We start from the raw sequence: 24,958 nt of genomic DNA, 5'->3' as shown, positions 1-24,958 counted from the left end.
TCATTCATTTCATTTGATTTGCAAATTGGCTAAATGAAGGGACAAAGGTCCTTTCCTCTAAATTTTTCCCTGACAACACCCCTAGATACTCAATGCTCTTACAGAAAACTTAAAGAAGCAGTGACACAAAAAAAGGAGCATAAGTTCTCTGGAGCTTATTAAAAAATCAGCCTCTAGAGAACTTAGCAAGGTCAGGATTCACTGTATTTGAGATTAACTCCCATTAGTATTCATGGTTTGGATAACAAAATAATGCTTAGCACATAGCAATTAAGTTCAGATCTAGCTCTAAGAATGCCAACAGAGGAACAGGCCTTAAAATTCAATGCCAGGTGACAGTGTATTTGAAAAACTATTCCTGCTTAAAATAATAAAAATCTTAGGTAAGTATCCGTAAGTGCAATGAAGGTAATTTTAAAAATGTAATACTTCTGTCCTACAGAGAGAAATGAATCTTGTGAAACAAGTGGACACAGAAGACAGTGAGCGTAAGGATAAAGGCAAAGTTGTACGCGTTCCCTCTCTGAAAAGAAAAACATCTGACAGAAGGAATACACCACCAAAAGTGACAGAGATAAAGAGCACAATGCCACTGCCATCTGTGCCCTCACCCAGCCTGTCCTGGAGGGCCCCACTTGAAACTATTTTCTCCCCTGTTGAAAAATCTCCAACAAGGTTCCAACAAGTCATTGCTGAGGATGTCCCTGAAGTGCTGAGCAGCAAAAAAACAGAAATGAAAGCTGAAACAAGGCTCAGTGAGATTATCCCTCCACCTACACCAAAGATGGTGGGTCCACAAGCTAGTTCTTTGGAAAGTCACGGTTCTTTAAGCTCTCCTTTCTCTCCTACTCCTATAAACCAGCAACACAGTAGCAGTTTGTCAGAATCTCGTGCCACAGACCACCTGTCTCCTCAGGAAAAAGGTGCTATAGGCTCCTCTATCTCCAAACTAATGGCAACACCACCCGAGCCTGGACAAAGGTCCCTAGATATATCACCAAACTTACTGCTGTCTAACTCCTCTCGGGAGAGACCAGAGAATACGTCTTCGGTAAGCCCACAGAATGTGCCTTTGCAATTGAAACACTTTCCACAATGACAGTTGACTTAAGCAGCTATGTAAAGCTTAAAACCATTTTTAATTTGCTCAGCTTTATAGACTAGGTCTTAACAACTATATTGGTTTCTGTTTTTCTTTCCCAAACTTGAGGTTATTCCGGCTGCTGAATACTCAGCAGAGCACCTAAAAACAGCCAGGAGATGCTGTCTCACAAAGAGGCGAGACTGCAGATTTACCTCCACCCTCTATGTGAGGTAGCAGTGCTTAATGTCCACTGAGTTTAGAAGTCAGAGAGAGGCGGGACTAAATGGCACACTTGCCAAAGACCTGACTTGTGCAAGACTAGAACCAACAATTCCTGCTCACCCAGGCAGGAAACACACTGTTAACTCATCACTCCTGTACTCCTGTACTCTGAGAGGAATGTGTTTGTCACATACCCAAGTGTACCAGTACAACACTATACATTGGTGTAACTCAGTATTTATAGAGGTGGTATGAATAACTTGAACCATTTAAGTTGTAAAATGTAGTTAATAATATAAAAATAATATTAATTAACACAATATGATAGAGCAAATTTCATAAGCAAATTGCTCTAGAAGGATGTGAATTCTCTTCATTTAGGCAGTATATCAGATATGATTGCAACATAGTAAGGATTTCTAGCTGTGCTGTTAATGTAAAGGCTAGAGGAAGCACAGATTAGTTTCTTTGCATGGAATTTATCTAAAAAAGACCTTCAGAAATTTTAATGTATGCTTAAGGGCCATTTTAAAGTTAAGTAGCAATGTTCTTGTGTGTCTCAGGTTTCTGCAAGTCTCCAGAACATGGAGGGTTTCTTAGAGAAGAGAGACCAGGTCCTTCCAGGAAGACAACAGGTAGAAACAAATGCCATCACTCTGGGTTATTTCATTTTCCTTGGATTATAGTCCAGACCTGCTCAGATTTCTTCAGGATAATCCCCTGCTGAAGAGGAGCTCAGTACTAGGGGTTTGCTTCAGTTATCCTAAAATGTATTAGGAAGTGTCCACTGACTTTGGCAGTACCTGATCAAGTCCTTAAGAGACGATGTAATTTTTGCCTGACATGGGAGTCATACATTTAATGGATGTATGAACCAGAGCCTAGGCTGTATGAACATGTTAACTACATTTCCTAGTTATAAACACAGGTTTCAGTATATCAACTGAATTGGAAAAAAACCCCACCAATATTAAAAAAAAAAACCAAACCAAAACCAAAAAACATCAAGACCAAAAAGTAAAAAAAAAACCCACACCCCAAAAAACCTAAAGCTTCATGATCCTATAACAGCATGTGATAGTTTGTTGGCAATGGAAGCCCTCAGTCCCATGCTCCCAATACTTATAATTTCTAACTGTGCTAGAAGAGAATTAAAGTTCTGTTTATCTTTGAAGAATTGGTTTCTTAAATCTGGATTTGAATGAAACTGAAATCTAAATTCTTATCCTGGGAAATAATACCACTTCAGGTCAGAAGCCTAATGATCACAACAGGGCAGGAAATTTTCTAATATTCACCACCAATCTGTAGACATCTCAGTGTTTCCTGAGGTCTTGCACATAAAGTTGTCTTGGATTATTTGTCCCATAGATTATTTCCCCCAAATTTTTTAACTTGAAAGACCTCTTCTAAAAACTGAATCTGGTGTGGACTCCATCTTCGGGAAGAGAAATTTAGTTTTTCTTCTGTATATATAGAATTTAGTTTGCAGTGATACCAAACTTCCATATTACCAAACAAAAAAAAAATATGACTTACGTTCCTCAGAACTTTTTCTTTCCTTTTCTCTGAATTACCAAATTGTCAACTTGATTCACTGACATAACAAAATATGAATATACAAAAGTAATAGGATCCTTCATCCAGAAGAGTCTCATGGCACTAAACTAAAACCTTACAGTAATACATACTTGGGGTTGGCTTTTGCACATTGTTCAGTAGCATTCCACTGGAGTTAGTTTAAGAAATTAAGAAGAGTTCAGCAGCCACATTAGGTTGAAACCACACACTTGACAAAACTAGCCTGTGACCAGCAGGCAGGGGCTGGTGTTCCAGCTAGGAAAAAATTTTAGTGGCCAAAAATTAGACATAACTTTGATTATCCACCTTCAAAGATGTTGCTGGCCAAGATGGTATACCGAGCTTGCTTGAGCCAGGTTATGTCATTTGTTCAGTCCTGACTCATAGAGAGCCCTTCTTGAATCACCCTCACCAGAAACTATAGTAGGTTCTGCTCTTCTAGGAGATAATAATGACTAAGAGAACTTCTGTGATCATAATATGGACAGCTCCTGGCTTCTTGGGGAAGTTGCATATGAAAGATTTCACTACCCCTATAAAATATATAATTAATGACTGAATTTTATTACCATTTCTATTCATGTAGCCAGGTTCGAGGTCTTGGAAATCCTTCTATGTAAAACTTGATGGATTAAAGCTTGATTTCTATAATGATGAAAAAGAAGCATCTAAGGTAATTCAGTTTTTGACTCTTTCTAGCAATCTCTCTGTCTACCTATGTAAAAGTGCATTTAAAAGATTGCATTTAAAAACACTTGCTTTGGTTTGGGTAAGGGGTAATCAGTTCTCTTTCAAATGTCAGCTGAATGAAAATTCAGCAATTATTCAACTGATACCAACTATAAAACAGAATAATAAGTTTTCATAAATTTTCAAGGATATTCCTTAAAAGAAGTATCTTATGCAAGATTCACTTTCAAGATACAATGCAATCATCCATTGTTCCTCTGTAGTTCTTTCTATTCAGTGATCCTAGTTATAAAGTTAGTGGCATAAAAATATGGGTGTCTAGTTAGCCTGCAGGTTGGTATGGAATTGAATCCTAGCAGAACAGATGCAGAAGACATTTTGTTTTTATTTTATCCCCCTTCAGAACATATCCACACTCCTCTCCCTCAGTATTGCAGGCTCCAAATGTGAGAAGCTAACAAATTACACCAGGAAAGAGAACAGCTTCATGTTGCGGTAAGTCTTGTGGAGAAGTGTGCAAATGAAAAGCTACACAGCTACCTGTACAGTTACATTTGCCTACAGTCACCTAAGACTGTATGTTGCTCAGAGGCATAACTGATACGTCTTACACTCACCCAGACAGAAGGTATAAGGCGAAACTAACTAGAATTCACCTTCTATCCTCATTTACAGGTTGAGAGATGGGGCAGAGTATTACTTTGCAGCACCTTCTCAGACACTGATGGAGGACTGGCTACAATCACTACAGAATAATATAGGTACATTCTCACTTCCTTCAAGAATGAGCTGTGTTTTTAGCAAGTGATGATGAAAGAAAGAGAATGAGAAAGTGTCCTTAGTTCAGCGCATTTTGAGCTGTCCTTTTTGCCTCTGTTAGACAGCAGTACACAGGTCACCTGCCACCTTGTGATGTAGTGACCTGGCAGGAGAATGCCCAGGGTGACTTGCAAAGCAGCCTTCCAGTTGTACTGTGGCCAACATCAGGTTATTTCCAAACCTCGCCCAAGGATTGTATTTTATTAAGGAGCTGCCTTGGATCCTGATCAACAGCTTTTCTGCTGAATCTAAATCTCTTTCTGGACACTTCTCTAAGCAGTGGCTTACTGGAAAGGAAGTCAAAGAACAGAGAAAATTGTTATGGACTCAGACAAGGCAAACTCTGCCTCTAATGCTACTTCAGAAGGTTTTTATTTGTGCATATTTTTGACCTTGCAGGAAACAGTAACAGATCACATTCCACAGTGATGGTGCAGCCTTTCACTCCAAATAGAGAGACCTCCCAGAAAAGACTGTGGGACTTTACAGACAGGGACTCTGCTGAAAGACTGACCAGCAAAAGCTCACTCGTGAGGTATGGGTTCTGTGCCACAAAGCTGAACAGATGTCAGCGCTGTTTGTGCTCAGGTAGCAGTCACCTACAAAGAGAGACTGCCCTGAGGTCAAAAAGTCCTACTCCTCTGTCACTAATGTCACAGAAATAGTGTGGCCAGCAGGACTAGGGCTGTGATCATCCACTGTACTTGGCAGTGGTGAGGTCACACCTTGAGTCCTGTGTTCAGTTCTAGGCCCCTCACTTCAAGAAAGCTGGAGCATATCCAAAGAAGGACAACAAAGCTGGTGAAAGGTCTAGAGGAAAAAGTCTTACAAGGAGCCTCTGAGCGAGCTGGGATTGTTTACCTGGAGAAAAGGAGGCTCAGGGGAGACACAGACATGGAAAACATAGCCATAGCCAAATTCAGAAATTTGGTTTGTGTAAATCACTTTCTGTTGCATTTGGAGACTGTAAAAAACTTGCAGACTATGATGTGAGATCCTAGTCCTGCTACCAGGCAGACTTTTGCTGCTGAGCTAGATGCCTAGCAAGTTCTTATATATACAGAGTGATTTAAACTACTCTAGATTGTACCTGATTTTCTGGTGATGCTTGTTGTTGATAGGAGAACACCATCCTTCAAAATCAAAGCGGAGAGGAAGTCTGCAGAATTTTCCAGATTTTAAGGAAGATGAGACTGCAGGGACACAAGCCTCCATCACCACCCTAAGTCTAGAACTAAGTGGAAATAAAACAAAACTGCTTCCATCTCTACTAGAAGCAGGAAGAGAAAAATTATATTTGCCTCAAGGAATACCAGATCATTATATCTTAACTCAGCCCTCTGGAAATGTATGGATTTGTTTTAAGGTAATCGAGTCCCTTGAAACTTTTTAAATTATGTATTAAATCTCATAAAATCTTTAAATACAATTAAACAGGACTGCATCTGGTATACTTTTATGTGTACGACAACTCTGTCATTCAGCATACCACACAAGTGATATCTACTCTGAGTTACCTCAGGGAAGAGCAGAGGCACCTTTAAGCCAGACAGCTCAAGGGGAATGACTCTGCAAGACAGGAGTGGGGAGCACCTAACAGAGCATGAGGTGCAAGCTGTGATTGAACTACAGCCACCTGCGAGTGGATTTGCAGATACCAACAGATTAGATTTAAGAGGCTTCGGTGGTCTGTGCACCCAAAGGTAATGTTTGCTAAATACTTCCTGCAGTGTTTTGTAGTCTCCACAGTCTTGCCTTTTTACAACACATTAATCAAAAATTCCCTATTTGCCAATTCTTTCTGGATGAAGTTATCAGGAATAAGAAAAGTCCTGCAGTGTTACTCATTTTTAATGGAATCTGAATCTAAAATAAGGCATGAACAACCACTCTTTCAGTGTAAAAGGAGAGGAAATGCAGGTTAGCAAGGAGCACATGAAAGTAATGGGAAACTCCAGGTCCTCCTGCCACACCATCAAGCCACTTGACACTCTATGACACTCACTGCAGCTAACATCATCTCTCCTTGAAATGTAACTGCCCCTTTTGTGGCATTTGGAGCAGCGTTTCTGTGTCAAACTCTTGCAGAAAAAAAAGGAGTAACTTCTAAATCAGCAAGGGGAATTGGCCAGACAGAACGTGACTGTCCACGTTGCAGTTTGGACATTGTTCACATATATATGCATGATTCTTTGGCCTGACTTCAAAGCTGAGCCCACCAATTCAGTGCAAATTCTAGTTGCTCAGCCTATCTGAAAATCTGGACATTACTGAATGCAAATGGCCAAGACTTGGTTTGTAATGAAGCATTGAAAAGACATCAATAATGGGCTCAGGGTTGAAAGGACAGGCACATACAAGAAACTATCTAGCACCACCATATCATATAACATCAGGGAGATCCTGAGAGGTCTCTGCTAACCAGGACCTTAATTTCTTAACAAGACCACAGTGTGAGGCTCTTGTGGGCTGAAAACATGGGGGAATAAGATTAAATAAACCCTTTTGAAAGCTAGGAGCTTGAACAAGGCAAGATGAGAAATGTACAGGTTTCCTCAGTTTTCTGCAAATAAAGAACACTGTGATGTGTCACAATGTGACTGTGATGTGTTCCAATGTGCTGCCATAGCCTTCAGTAGGAAACAGTGCAAAAACCCAGCCTAGGGGTATCCAGAGTAGCTGGAGACATTCCCAGTCCTGCTGCTTCTCTTCCGTTCTACAGCACTCTGGATTGCCTGGAGGAGCATGTCTTTGTTATTGAGGATGTTGTATTTGCTCAGGTTCACGAGTTTATCAAAATTTTCAGAGGAGTAGATTAGCCTAATGAGGTAGTAGGGTGAGCAGCTGTTCTCCAGATTTACTTTGCCTTCTTCCATCTCGGAGTGACCACGCTTTACCCCTGCAGAGTAAGACAAAAACCACCACAGTGAGCTGAATCTGGAGTACTAAATACACGGTATTGTAAGGGACTGATCTACTTGGCAGAACCCACTGTTAAAAACAACCCCCAGGAGTTACTACAAACCCACCCCACAATTTGAAAGAGTCATTCCTGGTCAGTTTTCCCAGGTACTCCTCCCTCCCCTCCTGCTAAGGCTCCATCCTGGAAGTCCCTCAGCAGAGCTGGCACAAATCCTTACATTCCTCCTTATCCTGCCCCTGCAGACAGTTATTCCTGGCAGTGTGCCCATGGGTCCACATCCTTTCCCAAACCCCGTCAGTCTGACTCTCAGACAAGACACACACCTGGAACACCTTTCAAAATCCATGATCACCCCTCAGTTAACAGTGACAGGTGACAAGTGCACATTTGCCAGCTAGAGTGAGTACATACAAGGAGGCCTTGTGATGCTAACCACATAGCACTGCCTGTTGCAGAGTGCGTAGGTACAGATGGACCAGAGGACCCCACATCAGACTCTTAGCAAACTCCAGCTTGGCCTTGAGTTAACTCAGCCTCTTGGAACTGGCAACATCCATAATCCCTGTTAGGCCAATATTTTTGCACCAGGGACTTCTGCAGTCTCATATTTATGTTTCTACAAAAATTTAGCTACATTTCTTGCTGGGTTTTTTTTGCCTATCTCCTTGAAGTCTGAACCAAATATGCCCAAAACACAAATGTAATGTGAGAGGACTGTCACCAGGACTACAAAGACTGCTGAGATATTCCTTATGATGTCAACCAGAAGCTCATGAACTGACATGAATTTTGCTTGAGAAATAGCAGGTTTTAGTCTAACCTAGTGGTTTCAGGGCAGCGTGATATCAGGTTCCTGGGCACACGCTGTCACTAAAAGTGGCTGTATTAAAATATCCAGTGTTGCTTTATTGAGCCTCCCAATATTCAGAGAGATATTATCTGTGTTACCCACATCCATATAAAGCTGCATCTGCCTCAAGCACACAAAAGCACAGTCTATAATACTTGCATTGTAAATGGGCACTTCACAAATTGAGTCTCTTTGGAATTTAAATAGTTAAAAACAAGAAAAAAGTACCCACATTCCACAAGGTGTCTCTCATCCGCCTAGAAACAAAAAGCTCCACTGTTAAAATTGAAATCCACAAAACCAGGTTGCCAAGGACCTTCCTCCCCCAACTACCCACATCAGTTGCTAGTTGTCAGCTTGATGGATGAATCACCAACTGCTAGAGACATGCAAGTGAGCGTCATAGCTCACCAATTTGTGCCTGGAGCACTGAGAAGCTGCAGCAGCTGCTTTGCTCTGCATCATCTCATCTATCTTTCATTCAGAGAGATTCCAAAAACCTCACCTTCTTTACCTGCCAGCCACTGCTCAATGACCAGATCTCACCACACATTGCCATCTAGACCATCTCCAACCACTGAACAAGCCTACAGGGTATTTCCTCTTTTCATCCATAGAGTTTCTAAATGTGGTTTTCTTGGTTAGCTCTTACTGCACATATTCACTGAGCATCGGTGAATAGCAGAGCAGAAAGGACCTCTACTTAAAATGTTTTGCTGCTGTTCCTACCCTTCTCCAAATGCTGCCTCAGAGACACCCATTCTGCTGTGGTCCTACTTATAAACACAACAGAATTTTGGAATTTTGCCTTTCTGCCTCCACCAATTCTGGACTACTTGCATTAATAACTGGGCCAGACAGAGCACCACATCCCCTCTCTACAGGCAGCCATTTCACCTGCTCCTGAGCTGGGTGCAAGTAGGTGATCACTACAAGCGGTTCATGGTCCTCTCTTCCAACCACAGCAACAGGGCCAGAGAGGAGGCCCCAGGTCCAGCCGGCCATGCAGCTGCAGCCTGTGAGTGCACTGGCAGAGCACTGCAGCAAGCTTGGCATTTTGCCTGCTCTTGCATTCATTAAACATTCAGATGCTTTCCAGGGGCTGGGTTATTTTTTGTTTTGTTTTGTTTTTCACAAAACTGAAGACCCACCCACTCTTGGCAATGCTTTCCAACACAGTGTGGCACTGAGTTGCCTTGGGATTGTGTCCTCCATACTTTGCAAGTGGAGAATGACCAGCAGGTGTACAGAGGTTGCTCTTCTGCCTGTCATCAGTGGAAACATACCAGGGGTAGAGCACAGTACATAGTTTTGTTGACTGAATTTACCTGGCTCCTTGAATTCCTTAAACGTGTCATTCACCAGGGGGAAATGGATTACTATGGGTGCTCTGGGGTCCTCGGCATCCGAAAAGACATAACATTCCTTTGGGTTCTTCTTTTCTTCTTCACTTAACTCCACTTTGGGGAACGGGATATTTTGTATCTTGCAATATTTGTACGTCATCTCTAATTGCTGTGGACACAGAATGTCACGGAGTTAAAGCTCTAAGCCAAGAATCAGGTTTACTCATGTATCCTAGAAATACTATGGCATCTTAACTCATTCCCTAGAATCACTCTGAAATGAATGTGTAGTCCAGAGCAGCTGCAGTACAACCCTACTTTTGGCCACCATTCACCACAAGTCAGATGATGCCTCTTATCAGTTTATAACACTTTTTACAAGCTGAAGAGAATGATCCAAAACCACATTTAGAATTTGTCATGACAGACCAGGAGAGATCAAGGGCATGTCTCCAGCAAACAATTGTTACTGCAATTCCCTGAGGATCCTAGGAAGTGTATGCTGTAATTCACTATAGAGAAAAGAGCCTAACAGTTTCTACAGTTCTGTTCTTGAAGTAAGTTTCTTTCCTCCTCCAAGATACAGTGACTGGTTTGGTCTTGAATATATGATCAAGATTTAGAGAACCACTTACTTAAAAGTTTTAATAAGATAAGAATAGTTTTACCATAACTGTAAAGAACAGAGTAAGTTAATCTTCTCACCTTGAACACACTCCCCAAACCATAATCAAGGGATATAATGACATCTACATTCCTCTCTGGCTTGAAAAGTGCTGCACCACTGGTGTTGATGAAATAGCCAACATCTATCAGACAAAGATATTTCTGCAGCGGTGTCAGATTGTTAGGGAAAGCGTCCAGTACAGTGTCTGAAAAACATTTTGAATATAGTTAGGGCTGCACTGTTAGGAAAGGAGGAGTGAGTAATTCTGTCTGTGCTACATGTTAAGAGCTGCCTCTTGGTTGCCCTCAAGACCAGGGTCACCTCCCTCCATAACGCAAGCCCACAAACATGGTCTCAGAAGCATGCCCTTTAGACTGCACATCTGGGCCCATCTGGCCTGTTACCACACTCTCCCAGACACACTCACAAAGGCAGGCCATGAGGCAGCCAGGAAGAGGACAGGTGATACACAGACTCCACTGACCTCACAGCTGCTCTGGGGAGTCATTTTTCACAGAATACAGACTTCAACAGATTTTTTCCCCCTAAGAACTGGGAAAAATGTAAACAACAAAAACAATTTCACAGTGTAGCAACACAGCTAACAAATGCAATACATCACTGCATTTTTGCATTGCTCTTTTTTTGCTTTTGTATTCTCAGGGTTAGGCTCCTCTCCCATGTTGAAAAATCTGACTTCAACCTGCTTTCAGTGATCTCATATAAATTATCTGCAAAAAAATACCACATCATGCACACAGTATCCCCTACCAACAGTTTAAAATACTGCTTGAATTAATTAAACCTCACATTAATGCCAAAAAGAGCCAAAAGGGGATTATACCAACTGGTAAGTTGAGATCTAAAGCCAGTTTCTGATAGTTGGACTCTTATTTCTATGCTAGCAACCTCACCAACTTGCCCTGTAGACAGCAAGTCCTCTATTGTTCCCCTAGTACTCTTCTAGTCCCATGAAACACGAAACATTTTGCCATGGTTTTAAGTATCAAAATAATGGGTTAAGGGTGTCCCTCAAGTTCACAGAATGAGGTAGAAAGCCCAGAGCAGAACACTTGAGCCTTAAATTATTGTGTTTAGGCATTTTAAGAAACTCTTGATCACAAAAATACTGCAGCATTTAATTCATTCAACCTCTCTGCTTCCTTGGCCTCATTCTGTAGTGTTAATTTAAACTGTACAGAGTAACTAGCTTGTTCCATAGCCTGGAATGTTTCACAGCAGTTTGAAGTAATAACTCATAATTTTTCCATTTCCTCACTGTCAGGTCTTTACAAAATGTGCTTACTTTAGCATTCAAGGTTGCTAAGAATTCACAGATTCTGCTGTCATGAGAGACATTTGCTTGCAGTCCCTCACAAAAGAAACAGAGCTTTTTACTTGTCTTTGGCCCAGTGAAAATTTTTAGTTGAAATTACATTACCCTCCTTTTCTTATCACAGAGGTGGAAATATGCAGCATTTATTCATGGCTGGACATGTGAACTACAAGAAGGCATTTTCTTGTGAGAATCTCTTCTTCCATCCCACATGCAAATAAAGACTTTCTTTAAAGAAGTCCTGTCTCAGGAATTCCCTTGAAAGCATGAACCCTACTGTAAACGCATTACACTAATTCCATGGTATTAGTTCTGAAATATCTCACCAGGAAAATCAGACATTTAAAATTTTGTTTTAATCTGTCAGATAACCTCAGATGTAGGGAAGCCTTTAAAACAAAGTTATATTCTGGAGACTTCACCTACCACAAGACTATCAATTCTGTTCACAGACCTGACATCCTGCTCCTAGGGTTTAGCTTGGTCTTGTGCAGGCAACCAAAAGAAGATAGAAAATCTGCTAATTTTCCCACTCCAGACTTTCAGTTTCCCTTTTCCCTCTCCAGACTTCATGTTTTCCATATATTTTACTTTATCTGTAGATTGTCTATCCTGAGATAGTCTTTAGTGTTCCTATGCTCGCTTCCACAAAATCCTCCTTGAAATCTGCTTCTACCCATTTGTCTTTAAAACTGGTAATCAGCAAATGTAAGGAAAGCTTTTTTTTAACATTTACTGACTGACAATTTCATCCTTCATCCACCTTCTTAAGCTACTTGCTTGCTCCTTCTCTCACCCACCCTTCTTATGCTACTTGTTTTCTCCTTCTCTCATTTACTTTCTAAGAGCAGACTCTTTCAGGACACTGACTTTTTGCTTACTGAACATTTTGAAAGCAGATAGCACACTGTGAGCTTTGCCTTAATCCAAAAAAAGCACCACCATGTCTTGCCATTGTCAGCAAACCATGTAGCAATGGCAGAGAGGGACAAAACATACTGTATCTTGCATAAAAGAGGGGAAAGAAAACACAAGTTGCCAAAGAGAAAGACTCAGAGAACGCATACTTTCTTGCTGAAGTCGGATTAACCTTGATAATGTGGAGTCCTCCCACACTACTTCCCACATTTATTCATGGAATAAATGAGGGTGGTGGGATTATAGGAAGGTTTCTGATCCACAAAACCTCAGCTCCATCACCTTGCTATCATTTCACAGATTGTTTCATAGATTTTGAGGTAAAACTATTATGACTGTTTACTTTGCCTTCCTGCAGAGCACAGACCATAGAAAATTGCTTGCCATTTATACATCAAGTCTACATATTCTGTTTGTTTAATACATACAGTCTAACCCTATGTGATTTCAACTTTCTGTAGCAGGATCTTGGTACTTCTGTTTCTGAGGGGTTAAAGAGAGGTCTCTGGATGGATAAATTATCAGGCAGAAATACCAGACATATGGGCAACCACAGGCTTGCAACCAGTCCTTTCCTTCATCTGATCCACATAATAACCTGCTATTTTATGCTTCTGGTGTTACCTTTGTTTCTTGACTTCAAAAGATTCTGCCCTTCATGAATCTTTGGACTACTGTACCTATGCAGAGTGATGAACTTTCTGTAGAAGAGCATGGTTTGACACAAATTACAGATATCTTCCAGCAGGGAAAGAGCAGCCCATGGACTAGTTCATTTTAGCCTGTTACCCTAAAGCAACAGACACTGTGAACATAGTTCTACCTCAACAGATTTCCAAACCCTGAAAAAAATATCTCTAAATGTGAGTTTTCCAAAGTTTAAAAAAAAAAAAATCTGAGATGTTACCTGCACAATGCAGCTAACTCTTTGTTGCAGTTACCTTTCCATTCAATAAATTTTTTCTGATGTATATAATCCTTATGAAATTCTAAGCCTCTCAGGAAGTTATGAGACTTTCCCAGTAGTGGGCGCTTGGTCATAATGTCCTGAAACATTTCATACAACTTCCCTGACAAACAGGATGGAGGCTCGATGACAGTGATATCATCCTCAGGGGAATGTTTTTCTGAAATAGAGAAGAAACTATGAAATAAAGGGAAAAAAAAAATCAGCAACCTGTTCTGCCAGGCCCATTTACTGGCTAGCTGTCCTTCTTTTCTTTCTGTGGGTCCCTCTTCTCTCTGTTTCTTGCAGGCTGCTGGAAAACACGTGCACATGACCCATATCATTTAAACAAAGAGATATTTGGTTTTCTATAAAGCAACCACAGCTTTTGTCTTTTACTCTTTCAAATGACATACTGGCTTTGTACTTTTGTCCACAAGTAAAAGCCACCCTTCTCATTTGCAGTCATGGGCAGAGCCATATAACAGACCAGGAGGAATTTTGAAATGAAAAACATTTGTAACTAGCATGAAGTGTGGCTCTGGGGAAAAGAAAAGAAGGGAAGGGGCAGGGCAGGGCAGGGGAGGGCAGAGGAGGGCAGGGGAGGGAAAAAGAAAAGAAAGAAAACATAACGTAGTGATCATTCTGATACGGATTAAAATTATTCTGGAAGACCCACAGTGAGGCACACAACATGCAATTTAGAGTGAACATGTGAGATTATTCACAAACAGCATCAACAGTGTACCTTTCCTAAGCTTCTCCTGAATAGGAAGTATTATCTGGTCAAAAATAAATACTGATTTTTAAACTCTTACCTATATCTACCATATCTTGTGCCCATCGTTCCCAGAACTCATTTGAATTTGAGGACCAGTACAAGCCATCCAGCAAATTCCTGGTAAAGATGTTTGTCCAAAGACCTGCAAGCCAAATCACATGGTGAAAATACTGCCCTACCACATGTTAACCACTGACTATTACAAGTATCCATGCCTCATATTATTGGCCCACGTAAACAGACCCTGTCATAACACAGCTTAAGCAGTAGGTCTCACAGAGTTCAAAAATAATGGTGTCAGCACTTCACTGCTCTTTCTCAAGAGGGAACTACATACAGACCATTCACTGCATAGTAGAGAGTAACAAGAGGTATTTATCACCCAAATGATATTTTAGAGTGTTTACTGTGTAGCTGTGAGAGAAGCAGGCTTTAAAAGCATGGTGAAGCACCAGGGCCTTCTTTAAACCAATTTATTCTTTAAATTGATCGAAGACCCATTTCTTCCTTTCAGGCACATTTTGTTTCTGTGGACTACAACTGGTCCAGGGTCAAAATAGAATTGGCTCCGTATGTGAGTCTGCTTTTGGAAAAAAAAGAACTATTCTTTGTCATTAAGCCCCATGTCAGGTACTTATATGAGGAACAAATTCAACCTCTAGCAGACTTCACAGTGAGAGAAATATATTTTTTGTCTCCACTGGACCCCTGGTTTTGGTATGAAAACTAAAACTCTTGCAAGGATTTAAAATCTGCCTGGGATAGATGGGTTCCTCTGACTAGCTGTTTTTACCCTTTTCTTTACCTTTACTGGCAGAATGGCCAGTCAAGGTAGCTGTTCAAAGTTCAAAAGGCTTCCTTCATCCTTATGGGCAAAGAAGATTAGTGACATCATTCTCAACCCACAAAGCTCAGGTGGCTCTCACCTTTGTGGATTGTTTTAGACGACATTTTATTTTCAGATCCCTCCAATTCTACCGCAGTAATGCATTCTCTAGAAATATAGTTTATGAAGTTGAAGAGTTGATGACTGCTCAGGGAAGGAAGGCTTATTATTTCCTCAACTTGCCTTTTCCACTATCTTGTTTGGTTTAGAAAATGTAAGGGGAACCATGCTGCAACTTTCCCAAATCTGCCCAGCTTAAAGAGAGGACAGAAAGAAAGAAGCTTTACAAAGAGCAGAAGTGTACAGAAGTGCACACTGAATCAAGACTAGAGCAGACTTGGCAAGGAGTGTTGTACACAGGCCAGTGGCTAGCTAATATCATGATTAACTGTATTGCACTGTTAGGTCACCTTCCAGATAGCAGATCCGAGACTCTGGCAGCTTCTTCACTCGCCTTCCCATGAAGAACTTGCTGTCAAAATATTCTGAAGGAATGGAGACTCCATATTTTGGTATGGCTACCTCATAAGGAGAGAAATCTGCCCACTCTACAAAAGAATTGACACATGGCATGTTTACTGTAACAGAAGTAAGAAAACAAAACCTTCCTCTGTGGATAAAACTATCCACAAGCTCCATGGATCTTGCTTGTCTCAGCAGCACAGTACTATTCGCAGCTTTTTAATTCAAGCTGTACCATAGACCTCCATACAAACTGAGAGATGATTTGCATACAAAAGGATCTAGCTTTTTCCCCTCAGAAAAAAGTCTAACATTAGGTTAAAAAGCTTAAATATCTATTTCTATATAAAGATTCTGGAATCCCACTTGCCTCTCTAAATCTAAAGAGCATCAAGTGTACAACATGCAAACGTGATCTAAACTGCAAGAAATAACTGGCACGAAAGCTAACCCAAACCTGCCAGTCGACTTGATATAACAAAGCAGCCTGAAGACACATCAGCACAAAACTAGAAAGTATCACAGTGTGGGCATGGCCATGCAGTTTCCTGACTCAAGCTGTCCTGTACAGGCATTGCAGTAGAACAGTAGCTATAAACCTAACCTAATGGAAGCACTAATTACTTTTTCCTTCCAGAATCTTCTCATTTTAATACCCTTTCTTTAATGTGGCCTGTGTCCATTTAAAGGGTGTCATATCACAGCATCATACTCCACTCCATTTTCATACCTTTATCAGTGTAGTATTTAGGGAAGTGACAATTACATTTTCCAGCACCTCTACAAACTAAGGAAGCATCAAAGCCATTTTATAGGTGTGGAACTGAGGCAGAAAAAGATCAGATGATTTGCCCACACTCACTCACGGTGTCTGTAGTAGGACTTTTACTTCTACCCAATGTCTCTAGGATTTCACCCCAGAATTTCAGAAGTGTCCTGCTTATGGCTGAGGATGTTACCCAGCAGATCTGCTCTTTCTAACCCAGTAGTTTGCAAAAAGACAAACATTTTATTAAGAGATGACTGCTGAATCAGGGCAAGTAACAGAGTATTCCCCTTTTTTTCTACACACACACACACACACACCCCCACACACACCCTCCCTCCAAATTCTCTTTAGTCCATACCCAGAATCAGAAGAAACACTTACCTCTAAATTTGAAAGTACCACACTTCTCGTCTTTCACATTGAGGACTGCATAGAAAGGCAATGGGTTTTGTCCATGCTCCAATGCCCTGCGCTGGTCTGTGAGTTTGTACTTTCTTGGCTAATCAATGAGAAAAAAAAATTCACAGTAAACCTCTGGAATAGCATAACACTGACAAAATTTACCCGTATATGGATTGATAACAGATATTTTACAACACAGAGGAATCTGTGAGTCACATTTTAATACGAGACCTTTTCCTTCATGTTCCTGAGCTTTCCTTCTTGGTTGTCTTTTTGATACCTAGTAGCTTCTTCATTAGAATATCTAAGTGCCTTGATTGTCTGCATCCCATAGATCTTTACTAAGGCTGAGATTAATGTTCACATGAGGACAGATTACTCCAGCTCTTAAGTGTCAAATTATAAACAGATTGTAAAATATCTGACTTTTCAGGAGGGTAGGTGTAGGAATTTCTCAGCTCTTTCTGAAAGTTTCCCTCCTGAATTTCCTAGCTTTTGGGTACCCTAGTACAGAGGCACCTTCAAACTATTATCTACTCTGAAAAATCCTGGCTCCAAGATCCTCTGTCATAGTTTACAAATCACACTGGCATGCCTCAGTCTCTTTGAATTTCTTACACATGTTACATCATGTTCTCAAAGAGTAAAGCTCTAAAGAAAATGAGTGGATGTTTCTCAGTTGTTAGGCAGGACCATGTACATACCCGTTCATGTAAGAACATTTCCTGAACAAGCGACCACAGAGTTGTAAAAGATGACACATGTCCTGCTTTTGCCCTTTCAGTGAGTTCCTTGTGGTAATACTTCAGATGGTCTATAGACATAAGATTGAGTTTGCATTTTGTCACTTTTTCTTTTACTGCCTTAAGTGGCTCCTCTAGAGACTTCTGTGACCAGTCAGCATGCTCATACAGGTCTGCTAGGGTCCTAAGCAGCAGAAATGTGAGAAAATCGACCATTTATTTAGATGATTTTGGAAAATTGCTGTATTTACACAATCACTTTAATCAACAAAGAGAATCGGTAAGCCTAAACTGAAGTTATATTTGAGAACCAACAGTAAGAGCTTCACCAGGCAATCATGTTCACTTGTTAACAATGTAAGTCTTTAAAAGAGATGCATCTCTCTCACTGTGTGGAAATGTAGTCACAGTCATTCCCAATCAAACCTCATTTTCTATACTCACCATGTTGAGCCAGAAGCCCCAGTGAGATAGGTAACACAGTCCAACAGATTTAGCTTCTGAAGAGCTAAGAGGTGGCCGAACATTGCTGACATTGCTCTGAGACCTCCGCCTGTTGCCATAACAGCTATTACTGGGACCTGTTCAAAATATAAGTATTATCCTCATAAAGCTACTCCCTTGCGTACCTGGAGAAGTCTATTTACAGCTCATAGGATTTCCTCAGCAGACTTCATTGGAGGACAATGAAATTAAATCAACATTTAGCCCGTCTTTACCAGTACCTTCTTTAAATTAACCTCCAGATACTCGGTGGGTTTTCTCAATCCCAAAGCTTGGATGAGTTTCAATACACAATGATTTTAACTCTCCTTCCTATCCTTGCTCTTTATAATTGGAATTGCAATGATTATTAATGGATAATGATATGATTTCATTAAAAATAACAAAAAATTGCAGTAAATGCAATTAAGAATGGATAAGGAAGTTTTTTGAACTTAGCAGAATTCAAAAAACCCAAAATGATTTTTTCAACAGCATTTTTTTCCTTCAACAAATATAATTTCAACAAGAAAAAAGAATTTCCCTTAAAAATTCACCCTGGACCTTGGCAACTAAAATACTTCAGCTTGTTATAAAATGTTCTTTCTTCACCCCAAACAATTTTGACTTTTTGTGAGAAGTGTTCTGAAAATGAAAAGAAAAAAACAGGTAAGCCTAAAGAAGGGACATTACAATAATTTAATAAATATCTATGCGAGGTGAATTTCCAATACTCCTGTTTTCCTATTGGTTTGGGTTGTCTGGCTAGGCTGTATCTAACACAATATCCTATATCTTGCTGACCCACAGCATTGCAGCATTGAAACTCTGGCTTTGAAGTGTGGTATATTATGTCCTTGGGAATTTGGCCCATTGAAAAGAATGGAGGCATGAAGAGCTGAGTTGAAATTTTACATGAGTAGGGGGTATGTCACACTGAGAACTTCTGTTCTGCTGCCAATCAAATCTATGGCTATGTTATCAACATGCAAAATCTACTAGAAATTTTGTGGGGACTTGTGCTAATCTTAATTCAACAGACCCACACACCATGCTTGGATTTCAATTCACAGACCTCGCGTCCATGTAGATCTCTTTTCAGATGAAGAACCCTTTTCAGGGCACCGGCCACCACTCTCTTCCTTTTTTGCAAGAACTGTTGCTCTTCTTGGCACAGATCATACCCGAAGCGCACATCTAGTTTTTCTGTGCTGAAATATAAATAAACCCAGAGGCATGGGATTGGTGTTTAAAATGCATATGGATTTATTTTCAGCAACTTCAGTCTACTAAATATCATAAAAAATCACGATTCCTTGTTCACATTTAAACAGAAATGCATCTTCCAGTTTCAAGGAAATCAACTGGTTTGCTTCTATGTGGTGTCTTTATTGTCTGATGTTTCAGTGTAAGGTTTACTGTCAGCTAAGGATAGCAGATATGAAAAGAGAAAGGCTTTGTGTCTTTCAGTGGCTTTGTGTCTTTCAGTAGCTTTGTAAATTGAGTCCTTTCTATGGACTAATGCTTCAAATCATTTCTGAGCAAAGGGTGTCTTGCACCTAAGAAGGTCTTTCATGGGCATTTCTAACACACAAACAATGTGATGATAAAGATATTAAAATAATTTTTGTTTGTTTGTTGTCTGACTCATTACTTTACAATGTAACATTTTGTCTTTCCTAGCTTATACTTCTTTCTACTGATATCACCAGAACCACAAGTTTATTTTCTTAAGAGTACCTGTGTTGTTTGAGTAATGTATGGACTCTGGATGTTTTGCTTGTTTCAAATTTCCTTTTCCCTCTGCCTTCTTCCTGTGTCCTTTTTGAAGAAGCCTTCAATCTCGGTCTTTGGTTCTTTGATGCAAAGGACACTCAGTGACTAAGTTCCTCACTGTTTGAAACTCATAATTTCTTCTGCATCTTGGTATGACTCCTTTGCCCCAAGGACATCTAACTTTGATCTATTGTGGTGACCTTTAATGGTGAGTTTTGTTATATTTTGCCTCTAGTCTTGTGCATTCCTTGTATCTAAATAAAAGATACTCTGTTCTAGATTTCACAGTTCAAAGAGCAATAAAACCTTTTGAGAAAAAAAAACATTCCTCTTACCAATCGTTAAGTTGGAGGTACAGATGCAGTGGCACATTCTGTAAACAAAGAAATAAGAGCAGGGATGTGAATGAGCGGGAAAAAGAAAAGCTTTGAAATCCAAATTTTCAGTGTCTCCTGGAATATCCCACCACTAACACCCTGCATACTTTTTAAAAAACTGTAGCAAAAAAAAGTGGAAAGCAACACCAAGCATATTGTATAGAGAAGTAAAAGAGGAAGGAGGGGTCAAAGTGGTTAGATGAACAGGCCGTGAAACAGGATTTCTTCCTCACTGTGAACATACCTCCATGAACCATCCTAACCCAGCAGCAGTATCACATTGCCACCCTCTGCACCCAAATACATTGGTTGCATTCACTGCCACACAGTTAAACTTACACTGAAACATCCCTGAGGATGAAGAAAAGCAGCCAGATAAAGACAGTGATAGAAGTGATAAAAGAGGAAATACAAGTCATCTCATCCTTTCAAAAAGCTAGAGGTAAAAGATAGTCCAAAAAGAGAGGTGGGGAATCACTAGTGGCAAAACATTCATTCTTCCTTCTTGTTACAGGAAAGGCTGCTGAAAATTCAGGGAAATTCTTCTCCTCCTATTTTTGCTTCTCTTTTGCTGCACAGTCTGGAAAAGGATGTCTGGCTATTGTTAACAGATTCATTTGGCCACATGGCAGCATTACTGCTGCTTTTAAAGCAAGTTAGAGTTGTATCTCTGCACCAGTTACCATCATGACTGTACACTTAGAAGAACATGGCAGCATTGTTTTCTGAGGGCATGATTCAATGCATCTAACTTTAGGCATCTAAAATTTAGGTATATAAACTGTAGTAGCCACCGAGGCTTGATAAAGAGCAGTAGGGCATCCCAAAAGCTTGCTAAGAGTATCAAAAATTCTCCTTTAACTGTAAAAGTACAGCAGAGATTGGTCTGAAATACATTTCAAACTGGCCAGGATGAATTCCCAATTATTGATTTTATAGACAAAAAATTCATATTTCTTTGAGAAAACTAACCTTTTTCATAGAAAATCTGTATTTGCCCAAAATTCTCACTCAAATTTACTAAATTTTTTTTTCAATATTATGATGTTAAATACTGAGGGTTATTCTATTCTTCTCTCCAAAAGATCATATAAATTTTGAAACACTTACATGTCTTACAGGGAGAGTTACTTTCACTCTATGTCCAACAGGGAGATATTTCAGTGGTACTGTTAAGGTGTCACTTAAATTGCTGTTGTCATCTTCCTTATCAGAAACTTTCTATACAAAACAAAAAACATGGGTTGTATTTACAGAATACAAACAATCCAGTTCTTTGCTATTTTGGTGACACTGTAAATAAGCAAGCAGTATGAACAGTAGTAGCATATAATGCCCATTACCTGCAGCCTGACTTTTAGAATTGGCTCCCAAGCCTTCAAGCAATGGAAGTAGAAAGTATCTGTGTCCTCTGCAGTCTTCTGTGTTCTCTCATGAGAGGCAGGCACGCTAAGCACGAGATTTTTACCCTCTAGCGAAAACAAATTTGTTTAGAGAATAATACTGCTGTTCAGGCAAAATAGCTAACAAAGCTGACAAACTTTCTGCTGGAGTAATTTTCTGTGGTAGCTTCTCTGTAAGCTGCCACACTGGCAAGTCTCCTACAGCACAGGAACTGGTACTCCTGCCTTTACCCTATAGCTTGGAGTGCTCCCAGATCAGCACCCTCTCACACTTCCACCAGCAAAGTTTACTGTATCCAAACTTGATAGCTTCAAGAAAAAGACACAAAGATCAGCATTACAACTGAAGGTACTTCAGGGACTTTCACTGCATTACATTTTATTATTTAGAACAGATATCATTATATATTTTTATATATATATATATATATATATATATATATGATTCAGAACATTCTTAGTTGTCTCTGGATCTGAATGACTTATGATAGGGTTGATCTGGTCATGTCCTCAGCTCACAGAGAAATCGCCATACCTTTCAAATATTTCCTGCTTTCATTAATGTCCACTTGCACTTCCAAGCAGCAAACCTCACGGGACTGTAACAGACAGGAGTAGAAAAGGGTGAAGATAGCAAATGCCACATCTGCAGCAAATAATGAAGTATCATGTGGAAAACCACTACCTATAATATAAAGCAAACAGAACTGGTCACAGTGCTGGGAGCAATCAGGTTGCACAAGAGTAAATTCAGGGCTCATTATCCCAGGACAGTAGTCCAGTTGCACTGTTTCAGATTGTCCATACAGTGGTGTTTTGTCAGAGATGGTTAACCCATTCAAGTTATCCCAAAATCAGGAAATTCTGTACAACACACCGTTGCCCAAACAGCTACATATATACATAATAATTATTAGGAAGGGTGGAGGAAAACATCTGATGATGAGTTTCTGTGTATTGTGGCAGTGATTAATCTACATGGTATCTTCTTACTGGCCCTGATATAGGGAAATCATGGATTTATTTCACCCTACTCTCCACCTGAGTCAATCCAGTTCACCTTTAATAACTCATGCCAGGGCAGTTTTTCAAGTCATCTCAGGAACAATGCATGCCAATCATTACAGCTCTTATGCCTCACACAGAAAATGAGGGGGAAACAACAGAATACGTGTTACTTTACCTCAGGGGTACTAAGGGCTAGCATCTGGAAACCATGAGCAGGCTTGGAGTGGTTGGCATGAAGTACTTTGTACTCCTTAGCTGCAGGGCCAGCCCAAGGAGACAGGTAATGTACCACATGCTGACTAATACTGAAACAGAGCTCTATGTTTCAACAACTAAAATAACTCTTCATTAAAAAACTCATTTCCCAAAAAGGTGTTATATTACATATCCTTCCAGTCATAAGCACACTGAATACTTACAACTGTCTTCTACAGACTCATCCCTTTTAGAACCTTTATTTTTCCTGCCAAGTGCCATACTGTATTACGTGAAAAGCAAGCTGTTTTCACTTTAAACACCAACAAATATAGGGTTCTGTGACATTAACAAACAACAGCTTCACAACATATTGACATCTGTAATATCTGAGGACTTCAAGAAACACGGTTTCTGTTTTTGCATGGAGAGGGCAACAGTTAAGCCGTAACAAACGGGAATTGTCCCACATCTTTCATTTTATAATGCACACCGTGCTCTTCTCTATCATGGTAGTTTCTGTTCTCTCTATAAAATTACAGATATGTTCCAAGGAGAATACATCAGAATGATGGAGAAGAAGAATACAGGGAAGAGGAAAGAATCAAAATGAAAGAGAAGTCACTCCAAAATAAATACATATGTGAACCTTACCACTAGGACATCATTGGTAATGAGGCGCTCTGGAGGGCCAGGGCTGAAAAGACATAATCAAATTACAATAACAAACATATGAAAGCCATTTGAGTATCTGGGTTGCTGTTTTTTCTTTTAAAATAGCATTGCTATGACCTTTCCTACTTAAAACTGCATATAGTTATTTTAGCACAATTTGTTTTCTAAAAGGCAAAATACACAATCACCTGCTAAGCACGTGAACCAAAATATAGTAGCCAAACAAAAAGAAGGACAGGAAAGCCCATAAAAGTAACACTGCTTAAAACTATATGCTAAGATACAGCAGAACAAAGACATACTGATCTGGGTGGGATCGTGTCCTGCTATTAACAAATGACCATATGACTTGGGGAAAGCAAAGACTACTATTAATCTGTTCTGAAAATACTTATTAGAAAAGACATTTCTGACTGTTCCAGATTGTAATTTATGGCTGATCACAAATGAATGGCAAACAAGAATTAGCTCCCACTGTGCTATATGTATGACTGCAAAACACAGAGGTAAGCAATAAAAATCTTTGTCCCAGATATTTACCTTGTAAGACCTAGGTCTGTCACTGAATGGATGTGGTTATTTAATAATATGAGTAACCTATAGAGTCTAAGGACAGCATCTTTCATTAAGGCCAATATTCCAACACTCCTATGTTACATACATTCATAAGTGTTTTCATATATCTGAAAGGACCATTAAAGTTATGTAGCATGCAATCTTTGACTTTGTGTAAAGTCCAGGGTATATTACCAAACACCATTTTCAGCCTTAAAAATTCTATTTTGGCTGTAAAATGTCTTTAAATGTAAATAGCTGGGTTTGACTTCCAAGAATGGAGAATCCCCCACATGCCTTATAACTTGAATGGTGAAAGGTGTTTGTCTTATTTCTAGTCTAGTTCCCAAGCACTGTGTCTCACTCTGAACTTATATATGTAGCTGTGACTGCTTCCACATTTGCAGGAGATGATTACAACTCTCTTAAGGTATCTCTCATAGATAAATACATTTTTCCTGAGTTTCACTGTGGGAGAAATTAACCAAGAACACCAGTGATTTTCACAGAATCACTGAATATGCTGAGATGGAAGGGACTCACAAGGATCACTGAGTCCAACCCTTAGCCTTGCACAGGACCATCTCCAAGAGTCATACCATGTGTCCAAGAGTATCATCCAAACACTTCTTGAACTTTGGCAACCTTAGTGCTGTGACCACTTCCCTGGCGAGCCTGTTCTGGTGCCCAACCACCCTCTGGGTGAAGAACCTTTCTCTAATATCCAACCCAAACCTCCCCTGGCATAACTTCTGGCCATTCCCTCGGGTTCTGTCACTGGTCACCACAGAGAAGAGATCAGTGCCTGCCCCCACTCTTCCCCTCACAAGGAAGTTGTAGACTGCAATGAGGTCTCCCTTCAGTCTCCTCCAGGATGAACAGACCAAGTGACCTCAGCTGCTCCTCAGGCTTCCCCTCAAGGCCCTTTACCGTCTTTGTTGCCTCCCTTCGGACACTCCCTAAGAGCTTTGTATCCTTCTTACATTGTGGCACCCAAAACTGGACACAATATTCAAGGTGAGGCTGCACCAGTGCAGAGCAGAGTGGGACAATCCCCTCCC

General features: G+C 40.1%; 2 protein-coding genes across 2 annotated transcripts in view; one reads left to right on the top strand and one right to left on the bottom strand.

Moving 5' to 3' along the window:
* SPTBN5 (spectrin beta, non-erythrocytic 5) overlaps positions 1 to 5,830 on the top strand; it is a 97,390-nt gene extending 91,560 nt beyond the window's left edge. The window contains 8 exon segments of the mRNA XM_064658121.1: positions 443 to 1,051; positions 1,870 to 1,941; positions 3,474 to 3,560; positions 3,981 to 4,072; positions 4,253 to 4,338; positions 4,796 to 4,931; positions 5,518 to 5,562; positions 5,564 to 5,830. Coding sequence (XP_064514191.1) covers positions 443 to 1,051; positions 1,870 to 1,941; positions 3,474 to 3,560; positions 3,981 to 4,072; positions 4,253 to 4,338; positions 4,796 to 4,931; positions 5,518 to 5,562; positions 5,564 to 5,789 — 1,353 coding nt within the window. The 3' untranslated portion in view covers positions 5,790 to 5,830.
* LOC135415800 (cytosolic phospholipase A2 beta-like) overlaps positions 3,557 to 24,958 on the bottom strand; it is a 60,549-nt gene continuing 39,147 nt past the window's right edge. Inside the window, exons 11-25 of the mRNA XM_064658117.1 lie at positions 23,322 to 23,364; positions 22,000 to 22,063; positions 21,405 to 21,532; positions 21,172 to 21,282; positions 20,020 to 20,057; positions 18,984 to 19,119; positions 17,870 to 18,006; positions 17,387 to 17,609; positions 16,662 to 16,779; positions 15,460 to 15,597; positions 14,201 to 14,305; positions 13,378 to 13,563; positions 10,221 to 10,387; positions 9,498 to 9,684; positions 3,557 to 7,295 (exon numbers count right to left, since the gene is read on the bottom strand). Coding sequence (XP_064514187.1) covers positions 7,057 to 7,295; positions 9,498 to 9,684; positions 10,221 to 10,387; positions 13,378 to 13,563; positions 14,201 to 14,305; positions 15,460 to 15,597; positions 16,662 to 16,779; positions 17,387 to 17,609; positions 17,870 to 18,006; positions 18,984 to 19,119; positions 20,020 to 20,057; positions 21,172 to 21,282; positions 21,405 to 21,532; positions 22,000 to 22,063; positions 23,322 to 23,364 — 2,020 coding nt within the window. The 3' untranslated portion in view covers positions 3,557 to 7,056. The remainder of the gene's footprint in view (positions 7,296 to 9,497; positions 9,685 to 10,220; positions 10,388 to 13,377; positions 13,564 to 14,200; positions 14,306 to 15,459; positions 15,598 to 16,661; positions 16,780 to 17,386; positions 17,610 to 17,869; positions 18,007 to 18,983; positions 19,120 to 20,019; positions 20,058 to 21,171; positions 21,283 to 21,404; positions 21,533 to 21,999; positions 22,064 to 23,321; positions 23,365 to 24,958) is intronic.

This window comes from Pseudopipra pipra, chromosome 6, assembly GCF_036250125.1.
Source record: "Pseudopipra pipra isolate bDixPip1 chromosome 6, bDixPip1.hap1, whole genome shotgun sequence".
Lineage (NCBI taxonomy): Eukaryota > Metazoa > Chordata > Aves > Passeriformes > Pipridae > Pseudopipra > Pseudopipra pipra.
Note: the sequence above shows the minus strand (reverse complement) of the source record. Positions and strands in the feature narration are given on the sequence as shown.